At 38.4% G+C, this 19789-nt stretch overlaps 1 protein-coding gene and 2 non-coding genes across 7 annotated transcripts; all 3 read right to left on the bottom strand.

The window, feature by feature from the left end:
- Window positions 1-67: 67 nt before the first annotated feature.
- On the bottom strand, window positions 68-19457 carry si:ch211-102c2.8 (trichohyalin). Of its 5 annotated transcripts, none has more exons than XM_049578379.1 (30): window positions 19357-19457; window positions 18722-18797; window positions 18524-18630; window positions 18390-18444; window positions 18183-18305; window positions 11978-12514; window positions 11430-11513; window positions 11231-11344; window positions 10914-11021; window positions 10731-10815; window positions 10479-10623; window positions 10295-10387; window positions 10128-10207; window positions 9884-10010; window positions 9651-9770; window positions 8747-8860; window positions 8388-8618; window positions 8229-8291; window positions 8034-8129; window positions 7716-7817; window positions 7453-7635; window positions 7223-7354; window positions 6899-7131; window positions 6690-6816; window positions 6526-6609; window positions 6220-6428; window positions 6058-6084; window positions 5793-5868; window positions 5473-5679; window positions 68-1724 (listed from the first exon to the last, which is right to left on the bottom strand). In XM_049578379.1, the coding sequence occupies exons 2-30, from the start codon at window positions 18786-18788 to the stop codon at window positions 1659-1661; spliced, it is 3795 nt and encodes a 1264-aa protein (XP_049434336.1). In that variant the 5' UTR covers window positions 18789-18797; window positions 19357-19457; the 3' UTR covers window positions 68-1658. The 5 variants fall into 5 exon arrangements, with proteins under 5 accessions (XP_049434336.1, XP_049434339.1, XP_049434338.1 ...); XM_049578382.1 differs by having other exon boundaries at window positions 11231-11326; XM_049578381.1 differs by having other exon boundaries at window positions 18722-18794; window positions 19357-19404.
- LOC125891030 (5S ribosomal RNA) lies at window positions 14637-14755 on the bottom strand. The gene has a single exon (XR_007449601.1). It is a non-coding gene; the product is annotated as a 5S ribosomal RNA (ribosomal RNA).
- LOC125891027 (5S ribosomal RNA) lies at window positions 16613-16731 on the bottom strand. The gene has a single exon (XR_007449598.1). It is a non-coding gene; the product is annotated as a 5S ribosomal RNA (ribosomal RNA).
- Window positions 19458-19789: the final 332 nt, after the last annotated feature.

The following is a 19789-nucleotide window of genomic DNA, read 5'->3' as shown; positions in this document are numbered from 1 at the left end:
TTTTTTCCCATTTCCACTGTGAAAAGTTGTGCATGGTACCGATGGAACCGTTTAGTACCATCCCCATTTTTGGTCCCCTCTCTGTTGGGGTACCTAGCACACAGATCTGGTACTAAAAGGTGGAGCTATGAACACTATAGTCCGTTGATTGGTCAATAGCGGACAGTCACTCTGCTCAGGGCTGAGGTTTATGTAACTGCTGTTCACAACATGGAGAGTTACATATATTAAAATGAAAGGATGTTTTACTGTCTCTTGTAGCAGCTGTGGTCTGAGAAAAATAATTCACTGGGCCGACTGTCTCCAATTTTTAAGGTGGAATGTTTACTTGTCATGTTGCTCAATGTATGAGGTGACGATGTGAATCCATCAGCACCCCTTAAATTTCAATGTGATACCTTTGACCACTCCATTAGTTTGTATTGTCTCTCTTGGATGACCTACGCTTTTACTAATTTCGACCAGATTATGTGAACAGCATATATTCTAATTCTCACTCGGAGAATAAAAAAGCGTTGAGGAGCATCGTTCCTGTGAGCCACACTAAACTAAACTTGAGCTAAAGGACTAAATGCACAAACCCACTATTTTTAAATATCCCATGGTGAAAGACTCTCACTGCAGCCTGTTTATTTTGTTCTGAAAATGTCGGCGTGCAACCTTGTTCAGTGGACAATAAATGAGGTGTAGACTGATGGACTGAAGGACGAAATACAGTGAGTGATGGATGAAACAGTGAGTGACAACAACCCACCCACATTTAAGAGTACTGTTTGTGATGGAAACACTGGGGTCTAGGAACCCTGTCTTAAAGGTTACTTTTGGTTTCAGTGGTACCATATCGAAAGTGTTTGGTGGAAACAGGGCTTATATTAGGAAGAGAAGGGGTCCCAGGATTAAACCCTGAGGAACAATGCAAGTGACAATACATACATATACACTGATCAGCCAAAACATTAGCAGTCTTTATTTAGGATCTTTGAAGCTTGAGGGTAGAAGCTCCTTCCTGAATGTGTCAGTGCTGACCTCGTATATGAAGCAGATGTTAAATGAATCGGCACTGTTCCTATATTCCCCCTAAAACATTTTTGATACCACAGGAAAGACCAAACAGACTGCCTTCGTGACAGCACATGTGATTAAAGGGGAGCCGTCTTTCAAAAAATCTGGCATCAATCCTCAGTGAATTATTTTACATTAAAATCAGGACATTTCTCAGTTGATTAAGATATTACATTAAATGCTAATGAGATAATTCAGTTTGAACTCGCCAGAGATCTGCAGAATATCTTTATTGTGCAATTAAACATCTTGTAACATTTATGATTATACACGGGATTCCCACAAAGACCCGTCAGCTTTATGAGATTCTCTGACATAACTCACATGATGTTCTGTAAAATGTTGGTTCATCACTCATTCAGAGTTCACTGTAACCTGACGCCATAAAGTTTCACTGCCTTGACACAGAGGAATGTAAACTTAATGACCAAATCTTCTGTTGTGTCATTTGTCACTGTGACCTGCTTGTTAATCTGCAATCATAAGCACATGTAACAGTAAATGATTCATTCCTGTGGCCGCAAAAATAGCTTGAGGTGCATTACATCACTGCTGTATGTAACACACACACACACACACAGTAGGGCTTCATGTCATTAACTCGACACTGTCCTCAGTGATGAGTGACTCTGAATCCCAGCAATGTCTTGACCTTGAGTGATCTATAAAGGAGACACCAGTGTTACATATTACATGACAACAAGCACACATTAATAGTGATTGCCACATACACACGTGGACAAAATTGTTGGTACCCTTCTGTTAAAGAAAGAAAAACCCACCATGGTCACTGAAATAACTTGAAACTGACAAAAGTAATAATAAATAAAAATTTACTGAAAATTAACTAATGAAAATCAGACACTGCTTTAGGATTGTGGTTCAACAGAATAATTTTAAAAACAAACTAATGAAACTGACCTGGACAAAAATGATGGTACCCCTAGAGAAAATTGAAAATAATTTGACCATACGGACATGTTAAACTAAGGTGTGTCCTTTAATTAGCATCACAGGTGTCTTCAAACTTGTAATCAGTCAGTCTGCCTATTTAAAGGGTGAAAAGTAGTCACTGTGCTGTTCGGTATCATGGTGTGTACCACACTGAATATGGACTACAGAAAGCCAAGGAGAGAGTTGTCGCAGGAGATTAGAAAGAAAATTATAGACAAGGATGCTAAAGGTAAAGGCTATAAGACCATCTCCAAGCAGCTTGATGTTCCTGTGAGTACAGTTGCACATGTTATTCAGAGGTTTCAGGTCCACGGGACTGTAGCCAACCTCCCTGGACGTGGCTGCAAGAGAAAAATTGATGACAAATTGAAGAGACGGATAATACGAATGGTAACCAAAGAGCCCAGAACAACTTCCAAAGAGATTAGAGGTGAACTCCAAGGTCAAGGTACATCAGTGTCAGATCGCACCATCCGTCGCTGTTTGAGCCAAAGTGGACTGAATGGGAGACGTGGAGGACACCACTGTTGAAAGCAAATCATAAAAAAGCAAGACTGGAATTTGCCAAAATGCATATTGACAAGCCACAAAGCTTCTGGGAGAATGTCCTTTGGACAGAAGAGCCAAAACTGGAGCTTTTTGATAAGTCACATCAGTTCTTTGTTCAAAGATACAAAAATAAAGCATACAAAGAAAAGAACACTGTACCAACTGTGAAACATGGAGGAGGCTCAGTAATGTTCTGGGGCTACTTTGCTGCATCTGGCACAGGGTGTCTTGAATCTGTACAATGAAATCTCAAGACTATCAAGGCATTCTGGAGCGAAATGTGCTGCCCAGTGTCAGAAAGCTTGGTCTCAGTCGCAGGTCATAGGTCCTTCAACAGGATAATGACCCAAAACACACAGCTAAAAACACCCAAGAATGGCTGAGAACAAAACATTGGACTATTCTGAAGTGGCCTTCTATGAGCCCTGATCTAAATCCTATTGAATATCTGTGGAAAGAGCTGAAACATGCCGTCTTGAGAAGGCACCCTTCAAACCTGAGACAGCTGGAGCAGTTTGTTCATAAGGAGTGGGCCAAAATACCTGTCGACAGGTGCAGAAGTCTCATTGAGAGTTACAGAAATCGCCTGATGGCAGTGATTGCCTCACAAGGTTGTGCAACAAAATATTAAGTCCATCATTTTTGTCCAGACCAGGTTCATTAGTTTGTTTTTTCAAATTATTCTGTTGAACCACAATTCTAAAACAATGTCTGATTTTCATTAGGTGATTTTCAGTAAATTTTAATTTATTATTACTTTTGTTAGTTTCAAGTTATTTCAGTGACCATAGTGGGTTTTTCTATCTTTAATAGAAGGGTACCAACAATTTTGCCCACATGTGTATATAATATTTTTTCCATGTCTTTAACAGTTTCAGAAGTATTAGATTTATTTTAACTGAGAGAGGATTTCAAATCAGATCCAGAGGTGCTGTGCCTCATAAAGATGATAAGCAGGAACTTTGTGATGATGCTTCTTGTTTCCTGTGGTTCTTCTAGAGCAGCAGTTCCCAACCTTTTTCCTTTTAAGACCCTTTTTTTTTCATTGAGAAAATTGACCACCCCTGACAAAGTGACATATTTTATGGATATATTTTGTATTATTTTCAGTGCATAACAACAACAACAGTTAAACTGTATAATTAACTGGGGCGGCAGTAGCTCAGTCCATAGGGACTTGGGTTGGGAACCGGAGGGTCGCCTGTTCAAGTCCCGGACCAAAATATGGAGCGTGGACTGGTAGCTGGAGAGGTGCCAGTTCACCTCCTGGGCACCGCCGAGATGCCCCTGAGCAAGGCACCGAACCCCCCCAACCGTATGGAGCGCCTGCCATGGGCAGCCCACCCTGACATCTCTCCACTTAGTGCATGTATAGGTCCAGTTTGTGCATGTGTGTGTTCGGACCTGTGTGTAATTGACAAACAGAGTGAAAAATTGAATTTCCCCTTGGGGATTAATAAAGTATATAAAATTAAAAAAATTAAATTAAAATTAACTCAAATATTAAATGCAGTAACTGCAGGAAGTTCGTGTCAAAAAGCAATTATGATGAGTTTTGAGCTGATTATTTCCTGTGAATATTCCATCAGATGAGTTATCATGTAATTTCTTTTTACTTTTTGTAAGATTCTCTGTATTTATTTTTTTCAATTTGTAGTTATAGGTTTCTTTTTTGACAAATTAAGTATTCTCTTCTCCCTGACGCTCGGCCATTGTTCTATTTGCTCTTTGGTTGTTTTAACTGTGTACTTCTCTAATACAGGATGAGGCTGTATAGCAGAGAGTGAAGGCTGTGAATAGGAGGTATTGCTTGTGGTCAGGAGCTGTGTTCACAAACATTCTGAGAATACTGTCAGAGAGCTCCTAACTTAGCCTTAAAACTTTTAGTAAGGAGTCCTAGCTTAGGAGTGATTTAGGAAAGTTCTTGGAGCAACTGTGAGCAAGGAAGAGACAGAAACTTTTACTTTGGTGGGGAGGTGTGGTTGACTCTGTTGCTAGGTATGATGCTTGCTTTTAACAGATGTGATTGGTTGTCAGAGATACGCCCTTTTGTGAGCCTGCAAGGTGTGGACACCCAGTGGAAATGAAATGAACTGCTGACTGTGAAAGAGTTGTTTATGTGATCACTGCTGATGGAGGATTAAGAAAGTCTCAAGTAATTTTTCTGGTTTTCTAAATATCTTAGTTTTGTGATCATTTTATTTCTGGCGTTATGACCCCTTATTGCGAGGGGTGGGAAATGTGTGTGTATCCCTAATGAGATCAACCACACATATTATCCCTGCACAATCCAATCTGTAGCATTTCATTTACTCACTATCATTTAGTGTTTGGAGAATATTTCTCAGACCTCTTTGTGTTTCCACCATTTTCTCCTCTGAGTAAGAAACTCTTATGGCCTCTTAAAAGTCCTCCTCCCTGCTCCTAACAGTTTGTTTTCTTTTTACCTTAGGAGCTCTTTTAAGGTCAAAGATGCTCTGTGAATAACTTTTATTTTTACAAGGAAGCTCTGTGAATACGGCCCTAGGTCTTCACAGTGCCCTTATCCTGTGATATATATATATTTTTTTAAAGTTGATAACTTAAAAGTTAATCTAATCTTTATCAATAACAATTTCACTGAGTTATCTCAACTGAAATGAATGAATGAAATGCTGAGATGCACTGTATATTGTAAAAAGTTTTTTTTTTTGTTTTTTTTTTTAAACACCCCTTAAAATGGAGAAGGCCTCGCAACCCCTAGTGGGAGTCAGGACTTCCAGGTTGGGAACCAGTGTGCTAGAGGACAGAACTATTTGTCATTTATAAATGTAAAAAAAATGCAGCATGCATTAAGCACTTATATCTGCAATATACATTTTAGTCACCACTGAATGCAGCTAGTAGCTATTAAAACAATGTACTCACTGTTGTAAGATATGATCCTGACAGATCTACAGAGACTGTATTTGAAGGCGATGGGCTACACATGTATGCCTGGTTTTCAACACGGAGCTGCTTGACTCTGCTCTGAAGGTAACGTAGAAGCTTAAATGAAGCCACATCTGAGGGGCTGTGGGAGGCAGCAGAGTCCACAACATGGAGGGAGGGAGAGCAGACTAAAGTCTGAGCTTCCTGATGGGGAAAACATAGCAGTATTTGTCAGTAAACAAGTATTAAATATCTTTAGGTTACATACCTGTACGAGCTTGGTGTTCATGGCCACACAGAAACAGTAAAATAATTACCTTTACACTAAGCGTCATCTCTGCTTCAGGCCTCTCAGGCTTTTTATGCCTCTCCTCTCGAGACTTTGATGGTTTTCTAGAAAACAAACAAACCTGCATTTAAAAAGTTGTGAATAATTAACACAACTACATGAGGGAGTTATAGGTTTACATGTACGGTTAATGTCACATCTATTGTATTAAACAAATATTGCAGTGAGTTGAGGTGAGATCATGCTCTGGTAAGGACAGACAGCTGGTTAGTATGTCATCAGGAACCAGTTACCTGCCCCTCAATAACTTTGTCTTGCACCTGTGAGATAGCAAAAACCAGAGCTAAACTTAAACATAGAAAAGCAGAATTTTTTTTTCTTGATACATTTTCTGAGAGAGGAGTAAATGTTTTTCACGTTTCCAAACAATATGGGAAATCAGTGCTTCGCGTCACCTTTCCAGTTCAGCTGTCAACTCTTCTTCGAACTTGCATGCCAGACGAGCGGCGGTCTGTTCCTTCCACTGAGCCATGCTCCTCTGAACCTGCCTCAGCTCCAGGTCTTTGGCCTTCAGCTGTTTGCGAAGCGATGCTGCCACTCCTCCTTCAGCTCCTCCATCACACATATGAGGCCAGTTCAGACTGCTCAGCTCCTCAATGTGCTCCTGCAGAAATGCGATGTGGCATAAAAATGCTGTGAGCGATGAGTTTACTGTGTCTATGTGAACTGATATGACCTGTACAAAGTGTGTAAATTGATACCTGAATGAGACGTTCCTTCAGAGAGTCCAAGGCCTGGTCTCTGTCCATCCTCAGCTGTTGCCTCTGGATGCTCAGTTCTCGCTCCTGAAAAACATATGAACTTGTATTCATGTACACGTTTAATGAATTTGCAAACAACAAGTACTTTGCAGTCTGAACTGTACCTTGTCCTTTCTCAGCTGCTCAGAGGTTTGTTTCTGTGAGTCGAGCTCCTGCTGTAGATGGTTAGTCACGTGCTTCAGCTGCTCTTTTAGTGTTCTCAGGTTTGTTAGAGCCTCAGCTGCTGTAGGACTGCACAGTATAAAGCCATCAGAATTAAAAGCACACCATGTTGCCTCCAAAGTATTCACATCTTTCTAAACCTGTGCAATACCTGTGAAGAAGCTGCACAGAACTTTGTTTGGCTCCACTCTGCTCCACTAAGAGGTGTAGTTGCTGGCACTCTGCTCCCAGCTCCTGGGCCCAGTGCCGGAGCTTCTGTTCCAGCTCAGCTGTAATTTGGTTATGGCTGCTCTCTCTTTCGTCTAGCATCACCTGGAGTCTGTCAGCTTCCTTCTCTGCCAGCTGAACAGCCTGTTGGAGCCGCAGCACTGCTCTCTGACTCTCCTGTGACCACAGACCACACCATGTCAGCTTTCCTTAAAGCACTACATCTCTATGTGCCTGCAAATGATTGCTTCCTGTGGTTTTCTCGCACCTGTGCCATCTGTCTCCGCAACTTCTCCAGCTCAGCCTGGTGCTCCTCTTTTAGTGATTTGCAGATAACAGCCAGCAAAGACTCCTGCTCTCTCTGCTGCACACAGCTTTCACTCTCCAACTCCTGTACTCTCTGTAGATAAAAAGAAAATCATGCAAAGACAGAATAAACATTTATTCAGATTTATTTAACATGGTAATGTCACGTGTCATGGCTGTGAGCCACCTTACAGTTTTTAATTCCACCGCTTTATGTTGAAAAGCCAGTGCTTTACTCTTCTCTCGCTGCATCTCACTCCTCATGCTCTCCAGGCTCTTTCTATTCTGCTCCTCAAGTATTCCACAGTGTGCCTGCACTGCTTCCATCTTCTCTGCTTCCCACTTCCTCCTCTCCTCCTCTACTGCTTTGTGCACCTGAATGGTAGCATACTGTGCATAACATGGAATCATGTTGTAAAATATTGTATATTTTAAGTAGAGGATTATGATAATACCTGCTTTGTGGCTGCTAGATGCAGCTCCTCTTCACGGTTCTTTGCCTCCTCCTTCTGCTGCTCCAGAGAATCCTTCAGCTTCTTTGCCTCCTCTACTTTTAGCTGCCAGAATGGTGGAGTGTTTTTACTCACTACAGGTATAGTGTTAAGTGCAATAATCATGAAAATAAATCAAATGTTAGGTTTGTAAGCCAATAATAGCAGCCAAACTTAACCTACATTACGTGCATTCATAGCAGTGCAAAGTACTTAGGATAAAACAGTCAACACACTGAGATAGTGTAACACAGGATTTCATTTGTTAAGGGAAACACTGACCTGAATGGAACTTTTCAAGGACTCAATGTGCCGTGTGAGAGACAGAGTTTGTTCTCTCAAAGCGCGTGCTTTCTCCTCCTCAGTCTGCTTATGAACCTGAGGACACAACAGCCAGAAGGTATGTGACATCATGAATCAAACTGTGATAATGTCATTTGAAGAATCAATATTTAGTTTTGCTGAAACATCTGTAACCTTTTGGATTTGCTGCTCATGAGCCAAAGCCAACTCTTTCTTTTGCTGCTTCAATGCAACCTCCTAAAATAAAAAGAGGAACTCTGATTACTTGTTACTTAATGTAGCATTAGCAAAAACATGACTTGCAGACTTTATAAAGTTCGACTCGGCTCTTACCATCATTCTTCGGGCTTGCTCGTGGGCTTCTTTCTGTGCATTGCAGTGCTGGGTTTTCAGGTGTTGCAGCTCCCTCTTCAGTCCATCTCTCTCTGCTTGTAAGGCCTCACGCTGCTCATGTAAATCGAGCAGCTGCAGCTCCTTCTGTGCCAACATCTTCTCCTGAGTGTCCACTCTGATCTTGCATTCTCCCAGCTCATGCTGCAGCTCGTGCACTTGAAACTCTGCTGCCTGACAGAAAGAGATTCACCAAAAATAGTTAGAAGTTAGAAAATAGGTGGACATTGGCAGTGTGCTGTTTGCTTAACAGATATTATTTTTTATATCAGAAATAAGAGTATGATGTCATTAGGTGCCACCTCCATCTGATCCTTTTTCTGCCTCTGTTTCTCCTCCAGATGATCACACCTGCTCCTCAGTGAGCTCTCTGCCTCTGTGACCCTCTGGAGCTCCTCACGAGTTTCCTCCAACTTCTGCTCCGAGATCACACATGAACACACACACACACACACATGCGCACACGCGTGCACACACACACACACACACACACACACACACACACACACACACACACACACACACACACACACACATTTTCACACACAGGAAGTAAATCTGTCTCACACAAAACCTTTACACCTTGTTATTTTAGTATCACCTAATAAATAACTATAAAGGAAACAGCTCAACTACAATTATACACTCACAATATAGTTATACATGTCAACCTGTTAAACACATAATCTGTGATCCAAATATTAACAAAGGGGTTACTGCAAAAATATAAATCTACAAACAGGTGTAGTGCCTTCCATCACACTAGGAATGAGGCATGTTTTTAATACACAGACTAAATGACAGTTTATTAATGTTTTAATGCTTTGAAATGTTTGTTTACATTATTAACACAATACAATAGGTTATAGTTCTTGTTAAAACCTTTTGGGGAAAACTTTAAAAGCTTTTTTTTTCTCATTAAGTAAATCTTTGAATATATAAAATAATTTACCATTATTTTTTTTTTTATCGTAAATTAAAAAAAAATAATACTAATTTGACTGGCTGAAAATGTTAAAACTGTTATCCTCTTATCAACAAAAAAATGATGTTGTAATTATAATTTTGGATGATATTTTATATTATTTCAAATTTTATTTTATATTGTGAAAACCATTATAAATGGTTTACACTCTTAATCTTCATCTGGTTTATCATTGTCATTATAGTTATAATTATAAACATAAACAGGCATTGACACAGTACTTCCTGCATGGACTCTAGCTTCTCTCTTGCACGTCGCTGTTCAGCAAAGAGCTCTGTTTTGGCGTTATCCAGCTGCCTCTCCATCTCCTCCCTCTCCAGCACTGACATGATGACGCTGGGCTGTTTGTGGAACAGTGGAGCAACAAAAAAAGCGCAGTTAAAAAATAAAAAAAAACCCTGACATATTAAAACGTGACTTACTAATAACAAGGAATTGATTCAGGTTTCATTACCCTCTGCATGAAGGCTCCATCCTTTACAGTCACTTTACATTGACACGAGGTTGTGAGCTCCCCTTTCACGTCTCTTACCTCAAGAATACAGAACTCGCTCTGCTTCTGCAGCTCGGGCAGCTCGTCACTGCAATACATTCATTGTTGTATTAATATTTTACAGAACTTTCCTTTATACAGCACAGGATTATGTTGATGCAATGTAATATTGCCATACTGATGCATATGGACTTTGTTTTTGCACCTAATAATGTCCAGAGTCCTCCTCTCCTTCTCCATCTTTGCTGTTTCTACAGTCAGTTGCTCTAACTCCTGCAAGGCATGCTGGAACATATATCAAAAACTGTGAGTTTTAGTGAGACTTCTGTACACAGTGTTTTGTTAAACTGTATATAAGATGCTACACTTTACTTTTCTTCTCTGTTGAAGTTCAGAGAGGGACAGCTCTACATCTTTCAACTGAGTCTTCTTTTTCTGTAGTGTCTGCTCCTCCTTCTCACATTTCTAAACCAGATACACAAAGCACTTAAGTCAGACACATGTATGTACACATTATACAACATTATGTAAAATACACTGGGAGACTCATTCTCACTTGTCTGAGTGCAGAGAGACGCTCTTTCATCTTGGCCCAGTCAGACTGCATCTTCTCTGACGTCCTCTCAGGCCGGCATCTCCTGTTCGACGGATTCATTTCCTTATCTGAGTCCTTGTCATTGTTACCCGAAGAATGCACAAGTCTGTGATTCACAAACGTCAAAAGTCAAATGTAGGCAAAATAATCATTTTTAATTTGTACACAACAGTGAGGAAAAGACCAAAATGTTCAGTAAGTTGTTAAATGTACCGCCATTTGGTTTCTTTCTTATGACGCTGTGCTTTACGGACAGAGGGACTTCTGTTGTGCACATTTCCATAACAGGATATCTGGGCTTTGTAAACAAAGAGAGGCAAAATCTGTTTCATGTAAAGATTAAATTGTTTGTTACTGTGGACTCATAGAGGAATACACAGTCAGATGTTGCTCTACCTGTTGTAGACTGAGGTTCACTGTCTTCCTGTGTGGGTGTGTCATAGTCACTGTGGTTCGTACAGTCGTCATCCATGCCTGTGACAGACTGAATGAGAGAGCGCCATCCTGGGGGGATAACACAAATTACATTAACTGTAACTTCATGCATATTTTTTCTACTCTTGTTACTATTATTCTCTGTATGAAAAGAGTTTGTTTTCAAGGATTATCTTTAATTTTTTTCAGTTTGTTAGTCACTGTATTTCAAATGGTGATATTTTACATATGAAGATGTTTTTTGTCATCTTGAAAATTCGATTTTTGCCGTCTCTCACCTGGCCGCCTGTGAATATACTGCCTGACCTGCTCTGTGCAGACTGAGTCGAGGTCACTGTCAATGGACACGGTGTCAAAACTCCGCACAGGTACTCCTAGAAAAGAAAAGCCGCCTACAATCACTGTTTGTAGAGAATGAATATCTGAGAGTATTAGTCAGTCTGTGTTTGCAGATGCATTGTAATCTGTGTGTGTTACCTGCCAAGCACCTGGCCTTAGGAGAACAGCTGTTGTTCTGCTGCAGAGTTTCATGTTCTGTTACGACCTCTGTTCTGTGAGAGACTGAAAGAGAAGAGAGACAAAGTAAAGGTGTGATAAACCCATAAAAGGGAGATGAATAAAAGTATAGAGGGTGACTGGTGTGCTGTAGAGGCTGCAATGTAAACTACAACCCTCAAAGCAAAAGTGCTGGTACAAACACTTTACTCATCGTGCTGTTTTGGGGGAATACAGTTGTAAAGTTCTTCCTTTGGGTGGTACTTTGTGAAAGGCCATGGGGCAATTCAAATTAAAAGGGTTCATCCCCTGGCGGCATGGACGTGCTCTGCAAATTTCATTGTAATTAGCCTGTGTAAGTGTGTAAAGTTGGCATTTAGGGACAAGGGTACTGCTCCAGAATGAAAAGGTTTCTTCCTGTGGTGGTAATAAATGGGCTCGGTAAATTTCAAGGCAATAATGTCATAAGAGGAAAACCCTGTGAGTTAGATCTAATCCTCTGGGCATGATAAATATTCATGGTTACTCACTGCTGCTGTCGTCATCAGACTTCTGTGGTGTGCTGTATCTGTCTCCTGCTCTCTCGCTACATGATGTATTTACTCCGTAGCTGTCATAGAGACATTTCTCCAGTTCCTGTCTTTGACAATAGTGAGCATTCCCTGTGTCTTTATTGAATTTCCTAGTTGTTGCTGATCCCCCTCTGTCCACATTAGGAATACTGGGTCCATTTTGTGCACTCTGGCAAGTGTTGCAGTCAGATATCTCTGTCCTCTCAGTCACGTCCTCTTTGTGTAGTGGCTGCATATTATTCTCTGGCAATGCCAATTCCACCATCTCGTCTCTGAAGCATCTGACAAAGTCTTCAGTGCAGATGCTGTCTGAAGGAGGGTGAGTTTCTCCTGGCATCCTTCCCTCGTTACAGGTGTCTCCAAGCAGCCTCTCGAGTCTCCAGATAACCTGCTCCCGCTGAGAATCTATTTCCTCTTTGTCTCTTGGTCTTCTGTCTAATTTCTGGTTGGTGCCCTTGTGAGTGACAGGACCTCCCCGGCTGCCTGTGCTTCTCTCTGGTGAATAAGCAGAGGAGATATGAGGTGCTTTTGTGCAAAAAAAGCTTGGTTCTGTTGCCTTGTTGCACTAAAGAAAAAACTCTTTCATATGGTTTCTCAAGGTGTGGCCAATAGTGATCCTCAGAAACATTATGTGACGTGAAATGCATTTATTATATTTTACTCATCTGTGGCCGATTCAAATACTTTCATTTTCAGTAGCCCACCTTTAATACAGTACTTGGCTACGGTGTCAAACTGTGCCCATGTGACAAGACTCTATCAGGGTAAAAATGACAACTTGTAGAAAACTGGTTTGTAGCAACTAGTGGCACCTCATAGGTGTGGCAGTAATTACATTCTGTCATCGAGGCCAGTGCTGTAGGATTAAGTTAGCGATTTCAGTGAACAACTCTTGAGTTTAATGTGGAAGTGAGATAGAAAACATATTTTGTTTTTTGTATGCAGTTCTCTTGTGCTGTCTACACAGTTATATGTTGGCCCCTCAAGTTGGCACTCAGCCATAAAACTCTGACAACCCCTGATATACTGTACCATATTGCATTTAATGTTACATTAAAGGAGTTACATGCTCCATCTTCACCAGGAACACACATTGTACTTGTACAAGTATAGTGTGTCATTTTTTTTTTTTTTTACAAAAGAAAAAAGTCATAGTATAGTATAGTGTGTCATTTTTTTCCCAAAAAGTCATAGTATAGTATGTCATTTAAAAAAACAAAAAAAGCCATAGTATTGTATGTTATTTTAAAAAACCAAAGTCATAGTATAGTAGCCTATGTCATTTTTTTCCAAAAAAGTCAAAGTATAGTGTGTCATTTTTTTTTACAAAAGAAAAAAGTCATAGTATAGTATAGTGTGTCATTTTTTTTACAAAAGAAAAAAGTCATAGTATAGTATGTCATCCCCCCCCCCCCCCAAAAAAAAGTCATAGTATGTCATTTTCCCCCAAATAACCCATAGTGTAGTATGTAATTTTTTCCCCAAAAAAGTCATAGTAAAGTATGTCATTTTTTTTTTTTAAAAAAAGTCATAATATACCATGTCATTATTTTCCAAAGAAGTCACAGTATAGTATGTCATTTAAAAAACAAACAAAAAAAAGTCATAGTATAGTTTGTCATTTTTTTCCAATGAAGTCATAGTATTGTATGTCATTTTTTTTAAAAACAAAGTCATGGTATAGTATGTCTTTTTTTTTTCAACAAAAAAGTCATAGCGGCACGGTGGTGTGGTGGTTAGCACTCTCGCCTCACAGCAAGAGGGTTGCCGGTTCGATTGCCGGTTCGATCCCGGGCGTGGGAGCCCTTCTGTGTCACAGTCCAAAGACATGCAGATTGGGGACTAGGTTAACTGATAACTCTAAATTGTCCGTAGGTGTGAATGTGAGCGTGAATGGTTGTTTGTCTCTATGTGTCAGCCCTGCGATAGTCTGGCGACCTGTCCAGGATGTACCCTGCCTCTCGCCCAATGTAGCTGGGATAGGCTCCAGCCCCCCTGCGACCCTCAATAGGATGAAGCGGTTAGAAGATGAATGAATGAATGAAAAAAGTCATAGTATAGGATGTTTTTTTTTAAAATCATAATATAGTATGTCATTAAAAATAAGTCATAGCATAGTATGTCATTAAAAAAGTCATAGTATAGTATGTCATTTTTTTTCCAAAAAAAGTCATAGTATAGTATGCCGTTCTTTTTTTAAAAAAAAAAAAGTCACAATATAATATGTTATTTCTTTTTTTTTTTAAAAATCACAGTATAGTATATCCTAAAAATGTCATTAAAATTGAAAAATAAAGTATGTTAAAATAATATTTTTTTAAAAAGTCAAACTACAATATATCATATTTCTTTAAGGTCATAGCATAGCATGTCATAATTGTTTTTAAAAAATGTAATAATATAGTATTTCATCACAATGTTCTTTGAAAAAAACGCCATGGCATACAGAGACATTTTCCTGGCGCCTCATGAAAATGATTGCTGGAAATGACAAAAAAGTAAACAAACACATACATACATAAAACATGTAGATATTTTCCACAGGTGGTGGTTTTGAAAGTGGTGTCTCCACTTGGGAGGGAGCAGCACCCTCTGCTGATGAAAGATGAGAATAAAAAGCTTACAGCACTAGGTATTCCCATGCGGTCTCCCATCCAAGTACTGACCCGGCCCAACCTTGCTTCGTTTCCGAGATCGGACAAGATCAGGCATGTTCAGGGTGGTATGGCCGTAAGCTGTTCAAACACATGCACACAGCCTACTTAAACATGCTACAACACCTACAACACTTCTCACAACTATTCACCAAGGCTAACATTCATCTACAATTTTACACTTAAACCAATAGTCAACTCATTGATCCAACACCTATTTCCTCTGGATCCATACTTTTATAACGCATATTCCTTTGTGATATGAATCAGACCTCAAAAACTATTCAAACACATCACTCAGCCACAACATTAAAGGAGTCACATGCTCCATCTTCACCAGGAACACACATTGTACTTCATTTTGGCTTCATCTATACACATTACAGCACCACATATGTACAACAGAGCTGCTGGGCACAGCTAAAAACTCATAGTACAGTATGTCACAAAAATGTAACAAAAAAGCATTATTACGTGCCTGTGTGTTTTGGGCCCGCCCTTTGTTTTGTATTTTCCCCTTTCTTTTTCAGTGTGCAGCTGATCCTCATCATTCCTCATCAGCGAGGGTTTACATGAATGGAGGAGGAGTAGTGCCGGTGCCAGTGGGCGACAAGGCTGTGACAGTTGTGATCGTTTTCCATTGGTGGTCCTTTTTCCCGTTTTTGTTTTAAATAAACTTCCTTCAAACTGGTGATTAGTTTTGCTTGCCTTTTTCTTTTGTTTGAAAGTTCCTTCTATTTCCCTGTGTTACTCCCCCCAACCCCTATACCTCTGGCAGGGACCTAACAAGCACAGCATACACTGTCATAAAAATGTTTGAGAAAAGCCATAGTAAAGTAGGTCAAGTGAAAAAAAAAAAGAATCATAGTAAAGTATGACATTGAACAAAAGGCATAGTAAAGTATAACATTTTTTTAAAAAAAAAAGTCATACTATAGTATGTCATTTTAAAAACTCATAGTATAGTTTGTCATTTTCTTTTAAAGTCAAAGTATACTATGTCACAAAGAAAAAAAGTCATACTATAGTATGTCATTTAAAAAAGTCATAGTATAGTTTGTCATTTTCTTTTAAAGTCAAAGTATACTATGTCACAAAGAAAAAAAGTCATACTATAGTATGTCATTTTAAAAACTCATAGTATAGTTTGTCATAAAGTCAAAGTATACTATGTCACAAAGAAAAAAAGTCATACTATAGTATGTCATTTTAAAAACTCATAGTATAGTTTGTCATTTTCTTTTAAAGTCAAAGTATACTATGTCACAAAGAAAAAAAGTCATACTATAGTATGTCATTTAAAAAAGTCATAGTATAGTTTGTCATTTTCTTTTAAAGTCAAAGTATACTATGTCACAAAGAAAAAAAGTCATACTATAGTATGTCATTTAAAAAACGTCATAGTATAGTGTGTCTTTATTTTCAAAAAAGTCATAGTATAGTATGTCATTTTATTTTCTCAAAAAAAGTCATAGTATAGTATGCCATTCTTTTAAAAAAAAAAGTCACAATATAATATGTTATTTCTTTTTTAAATCACAGTATGGTATGTTCTAAAAATGTCATTAAAATCGAAAGATGAAGTATGTTAAAATAATATTTTTTTAAAAAGTCATACTATAATATATCATATTTCTTTAAGGTCATAGCATAGCATGTCATAATTGTTTTTAAAAAATGTAATAATATAGTATTTCATCACAATGTTCTTTGAAAAAAAACGCCATGGCATACAGAGACATTTTCCTGGCGCCTCATGAAAATGATTGCTGAAAATGACAAAAAAGTAAACAAATACGATAACAGCACATGAAAATACAAAGTTTAGACTGGCAGATACATAAAACATGTAGATATTTTCCACAGGTGGTGGTTTTGAAAGTGGTGTCTCCACTTGGGAGGGAACAGCACCCTCTGCTGATGAAAGATGAGAATAAAAAGCTTACAGCACCAGGTATTCCCAGGCGGTTTCCCATCCAAGTACTGACCCGGCCCGACCCTGCTTAGCTTCCGAGATCAGACGAGAGCGGGCGTGTTCAGAGTGGTATGGCTATAAGCCATCCATTCACATGCACACAACCTACTTATACATGCTATGACAGTATGTCATTTTGTTCAAAAAAGTCATAGTATAGAATGTCATTTAAAAAAACAAAAGTCATAGTATAGTATGTCATTTTTTTCTCTGAAAAAGTCATAGTATAGTATGTGATTTTTTTCAAAGAGTCATAGTATAGAATGTCTTTTTTTTTTTTTTTTTAAAAAGTCATAGTATAATATGTCATTTAAAAAAACAAAACCTCATCGCATTGTATGTCATTTTCCTCCCAAAAAGTCATAGTATAGTATGTTATTTAAAAAAAAAGTCATAGTATAGTATGTCTTTTTTTTAAAAAAAGGTCATAGTATAGTATGTCATTAAAAAAAGTCATAGTATAGTATGTCATTTTAAAAAAAAACAAAAGTCATAGTATAGTATCTTTTTTTTTTTTTAAAAAAAAGTCATAGTATAGTATGTCATTAAAAAAACTCATAGAATGGTATGTCTTTTTTTTTTTTAAAAAGACATAGTATGGTATGTCTTTTTTTTAAAGGTCATAGTATAGTATGTCATCTTTAAAAAAGTCATAGAATAGCATGTCATTTAAAAAAAAGTCATAGTATAGTATGCCATTTTTTTTTTAAAAGTCATAGCATGGTATGTCTTTTTTTTTTTTTTTAAAGGTCATAGTATAGTATGTCATCCCCCCCCCCCCAAAAAAAAGTATAGTATGTCATTTTTTTCTCCAAAAAAGTCATAGTATAATATGTCATTTTAAAAAAAAAAAAAAAAAGTCATAGTATAGTATGTCATTTTAAAAAAGTCATAGAATAGTATGTCATTTAAAAAAAAAGTCATAGTATGTCATTTTTAAAAAAAGTCATAGTATGTCATTTTTAAAAAAGAAAAGTAGTCATAGTATAGTATGTCATCTTTAAAAAAGTCATAGAATAGCATGTCATTAAAAAAAGTCATAGTATAGTATGTCATTTTTTTTTTTAAAAAGTCATAGCATGGTATGTCTTTTCTTTTTTCCCAAAAAAGTCATAGTATAGTATGTCATTTCCCCAAAAAACTCATAGTATAGTATGTCCTTTTAAAAAAAAGTCATAGTATAGTATGTCATTTTTAAAAAAAAAAAAAAAAAAGTCAGAGTATAGTATGTCATTTTTAAAAAAAGCCATAGTGTAGTATGTCATTTTTAAAAGTTATAGTAAAGTATGTCATTCTTTAAAAAAGTCATAGTATAGTATGTCATTTCCCCCCAAAAAACTCGTAGTATAGTATGTGATTTTTTCCCCCAAAAAAGTCATCGTATAGTATGTCATTAAAAAAAAAAAAAGTCATAGTATAGTATGTCTTTTTTTCCCAAAAGTCATAGTATAGTACAGTTTTTTGGAGGAATTTGGCTTAAAAACAGGTAGAAATCACAGTTTTTCTTGTAATGATTCTAATGATGACATAGTACCTGGTGTTTGCTCCATTGTCGCAGTGTGTATCAACTCAAGACAAGACATGGGAGTGTCGTTTGTTTGAGTTGTGCTCCCGAGCCCTGTGTCTTTGCTCAGAGATTGACTCCAGCTGAGAGTAGCTAGAAAGAAAAACAACACAGATTATCACCTGAAAAGAAAAATCTCCAAATTTGCTGTAAAATGTGTGTTAAGACATAAATGACCTGCATCACTGCAGTGGCGCTCTCTGGAAAACACCTTACGTTCCTGGGGCTGGACCTGCATTCATTAACCACTTAACATTTATGACACACACGCAAATACAACCAAGCAGACAGACAGAGTGAAAACCACAGACCTGCAGCTGACCAAGCTGAGCATCAATAGCATCTAATAGAAGGTCACAGTGATCCAGTTTGGGCGGAGGAGAGTCCAGTCCAGACACACTGCTGTTGTCATTGAGATCTGTGAAGGCAGACAAAAAGGTCAACAAGAGTGGGTGCAAACCTCCAAGTGGGTGAGATATGCACGATATAGATGTACTGCCAATAAAAACCTGTGTAAAGAAGCTCATCTGTGTCCTCTGCTTCTCTCTCTGCTCCAACATGGCCTCTGTCTGCCATGTCCTACTGCTGGAGACAAATGTGCAGACACTCACACCGACCATACAGACACAACATCTCCAGTGACTACCACTGGTTGAGGCTGACTGGGCAGCCATAAGGAGTGGGGGGTTTGCTGATGTTGCTCAGTTGTCCAGGAAACTAAGACAATTTAGCTTGTTAGCAAGCCAAAGTCACTTCTTTTCAGCAAGAGGACTATAAATTCCTGTGCCCTCCTGTCTCCGCCACTCCCCAAAATGAACATGAAGGCACAGGAGCTGTACAAGTCAGCCCACTTTAACTTTCATGCAGGTTTTACCTCAGAAATGTGAAGCTAAAGCGTCTGAAATGCCTACTATCAGTGGCGCTAACTGTTTTTAACGCAGGCTACTCGGAATAATCACATTATTAAGCCTTTAATATTAGTGGAATTTATTGCAAAAGGCTAATGTGACCGAAAACACACCCACACCTAATTTGTCTGAAACTCCCTAATAATTTCCTTTACATGTAGCTCGGTTACAAAACACACACATTATAAATTCCTAAATCGCCATAGTATTGACTCATACACCCATTTCTTACTTACCTCCAGAAGAAAGTTTAAATCGATGCTGAACTTCACTCTTGTAGCTGAAATACACAGCTGCTGCCCTCAGCCTTGATTGACAGGAGCTTCCGGAGGTTGCCCTGGAAACGGTCAAACAGCTCGCGACCACAGACCAGGAGGAGGCGAACTGTCGCGCGCACAGCGGCAATATTACCGCCAAAGGAAGCCTGGACAGAGCTGGCTGAGACTTAAAAGACAGTCTAAATATGTGAATTATTACATATATTTTTGCAAACAGTTGTACAGTTGTAATATCTGCTTTATTTTTCCTAACATAAAGGTCTAAAAGTTGTTTCAAAAGTCTTCTACACACTGTCAGGGATGAGGTTTTGGTGGGTAAATACTTAGGCTAATTTATTCTTTCTTTCTTTCTTTCTTTCTTTCTTTCTTTCTTTCTTTCTTTTGTGTTGGA

The sequence above is a fragment of the Epinephelus fuscoguttatus genome, linkage group LG6, assembly GCF_011397635.1.
Source record: "Epinephelus fuscoguttatus linkage group LG6, E.fuscoguttatus.final_Chr_v1".
NCBI classification, from domain to species: domain Eukaryota; kingdom Metazoa; phylum Chordata; class Actinopteri; order Perciformes; family Serranidae; genus Epinephelus; species Epinephelus fuscoguttatus.
The sequence above is the reverse complement of the archived record's forward strand: the minus strand, read 5'-3'. Positions and strand labels throughout refer to the sequence as shown.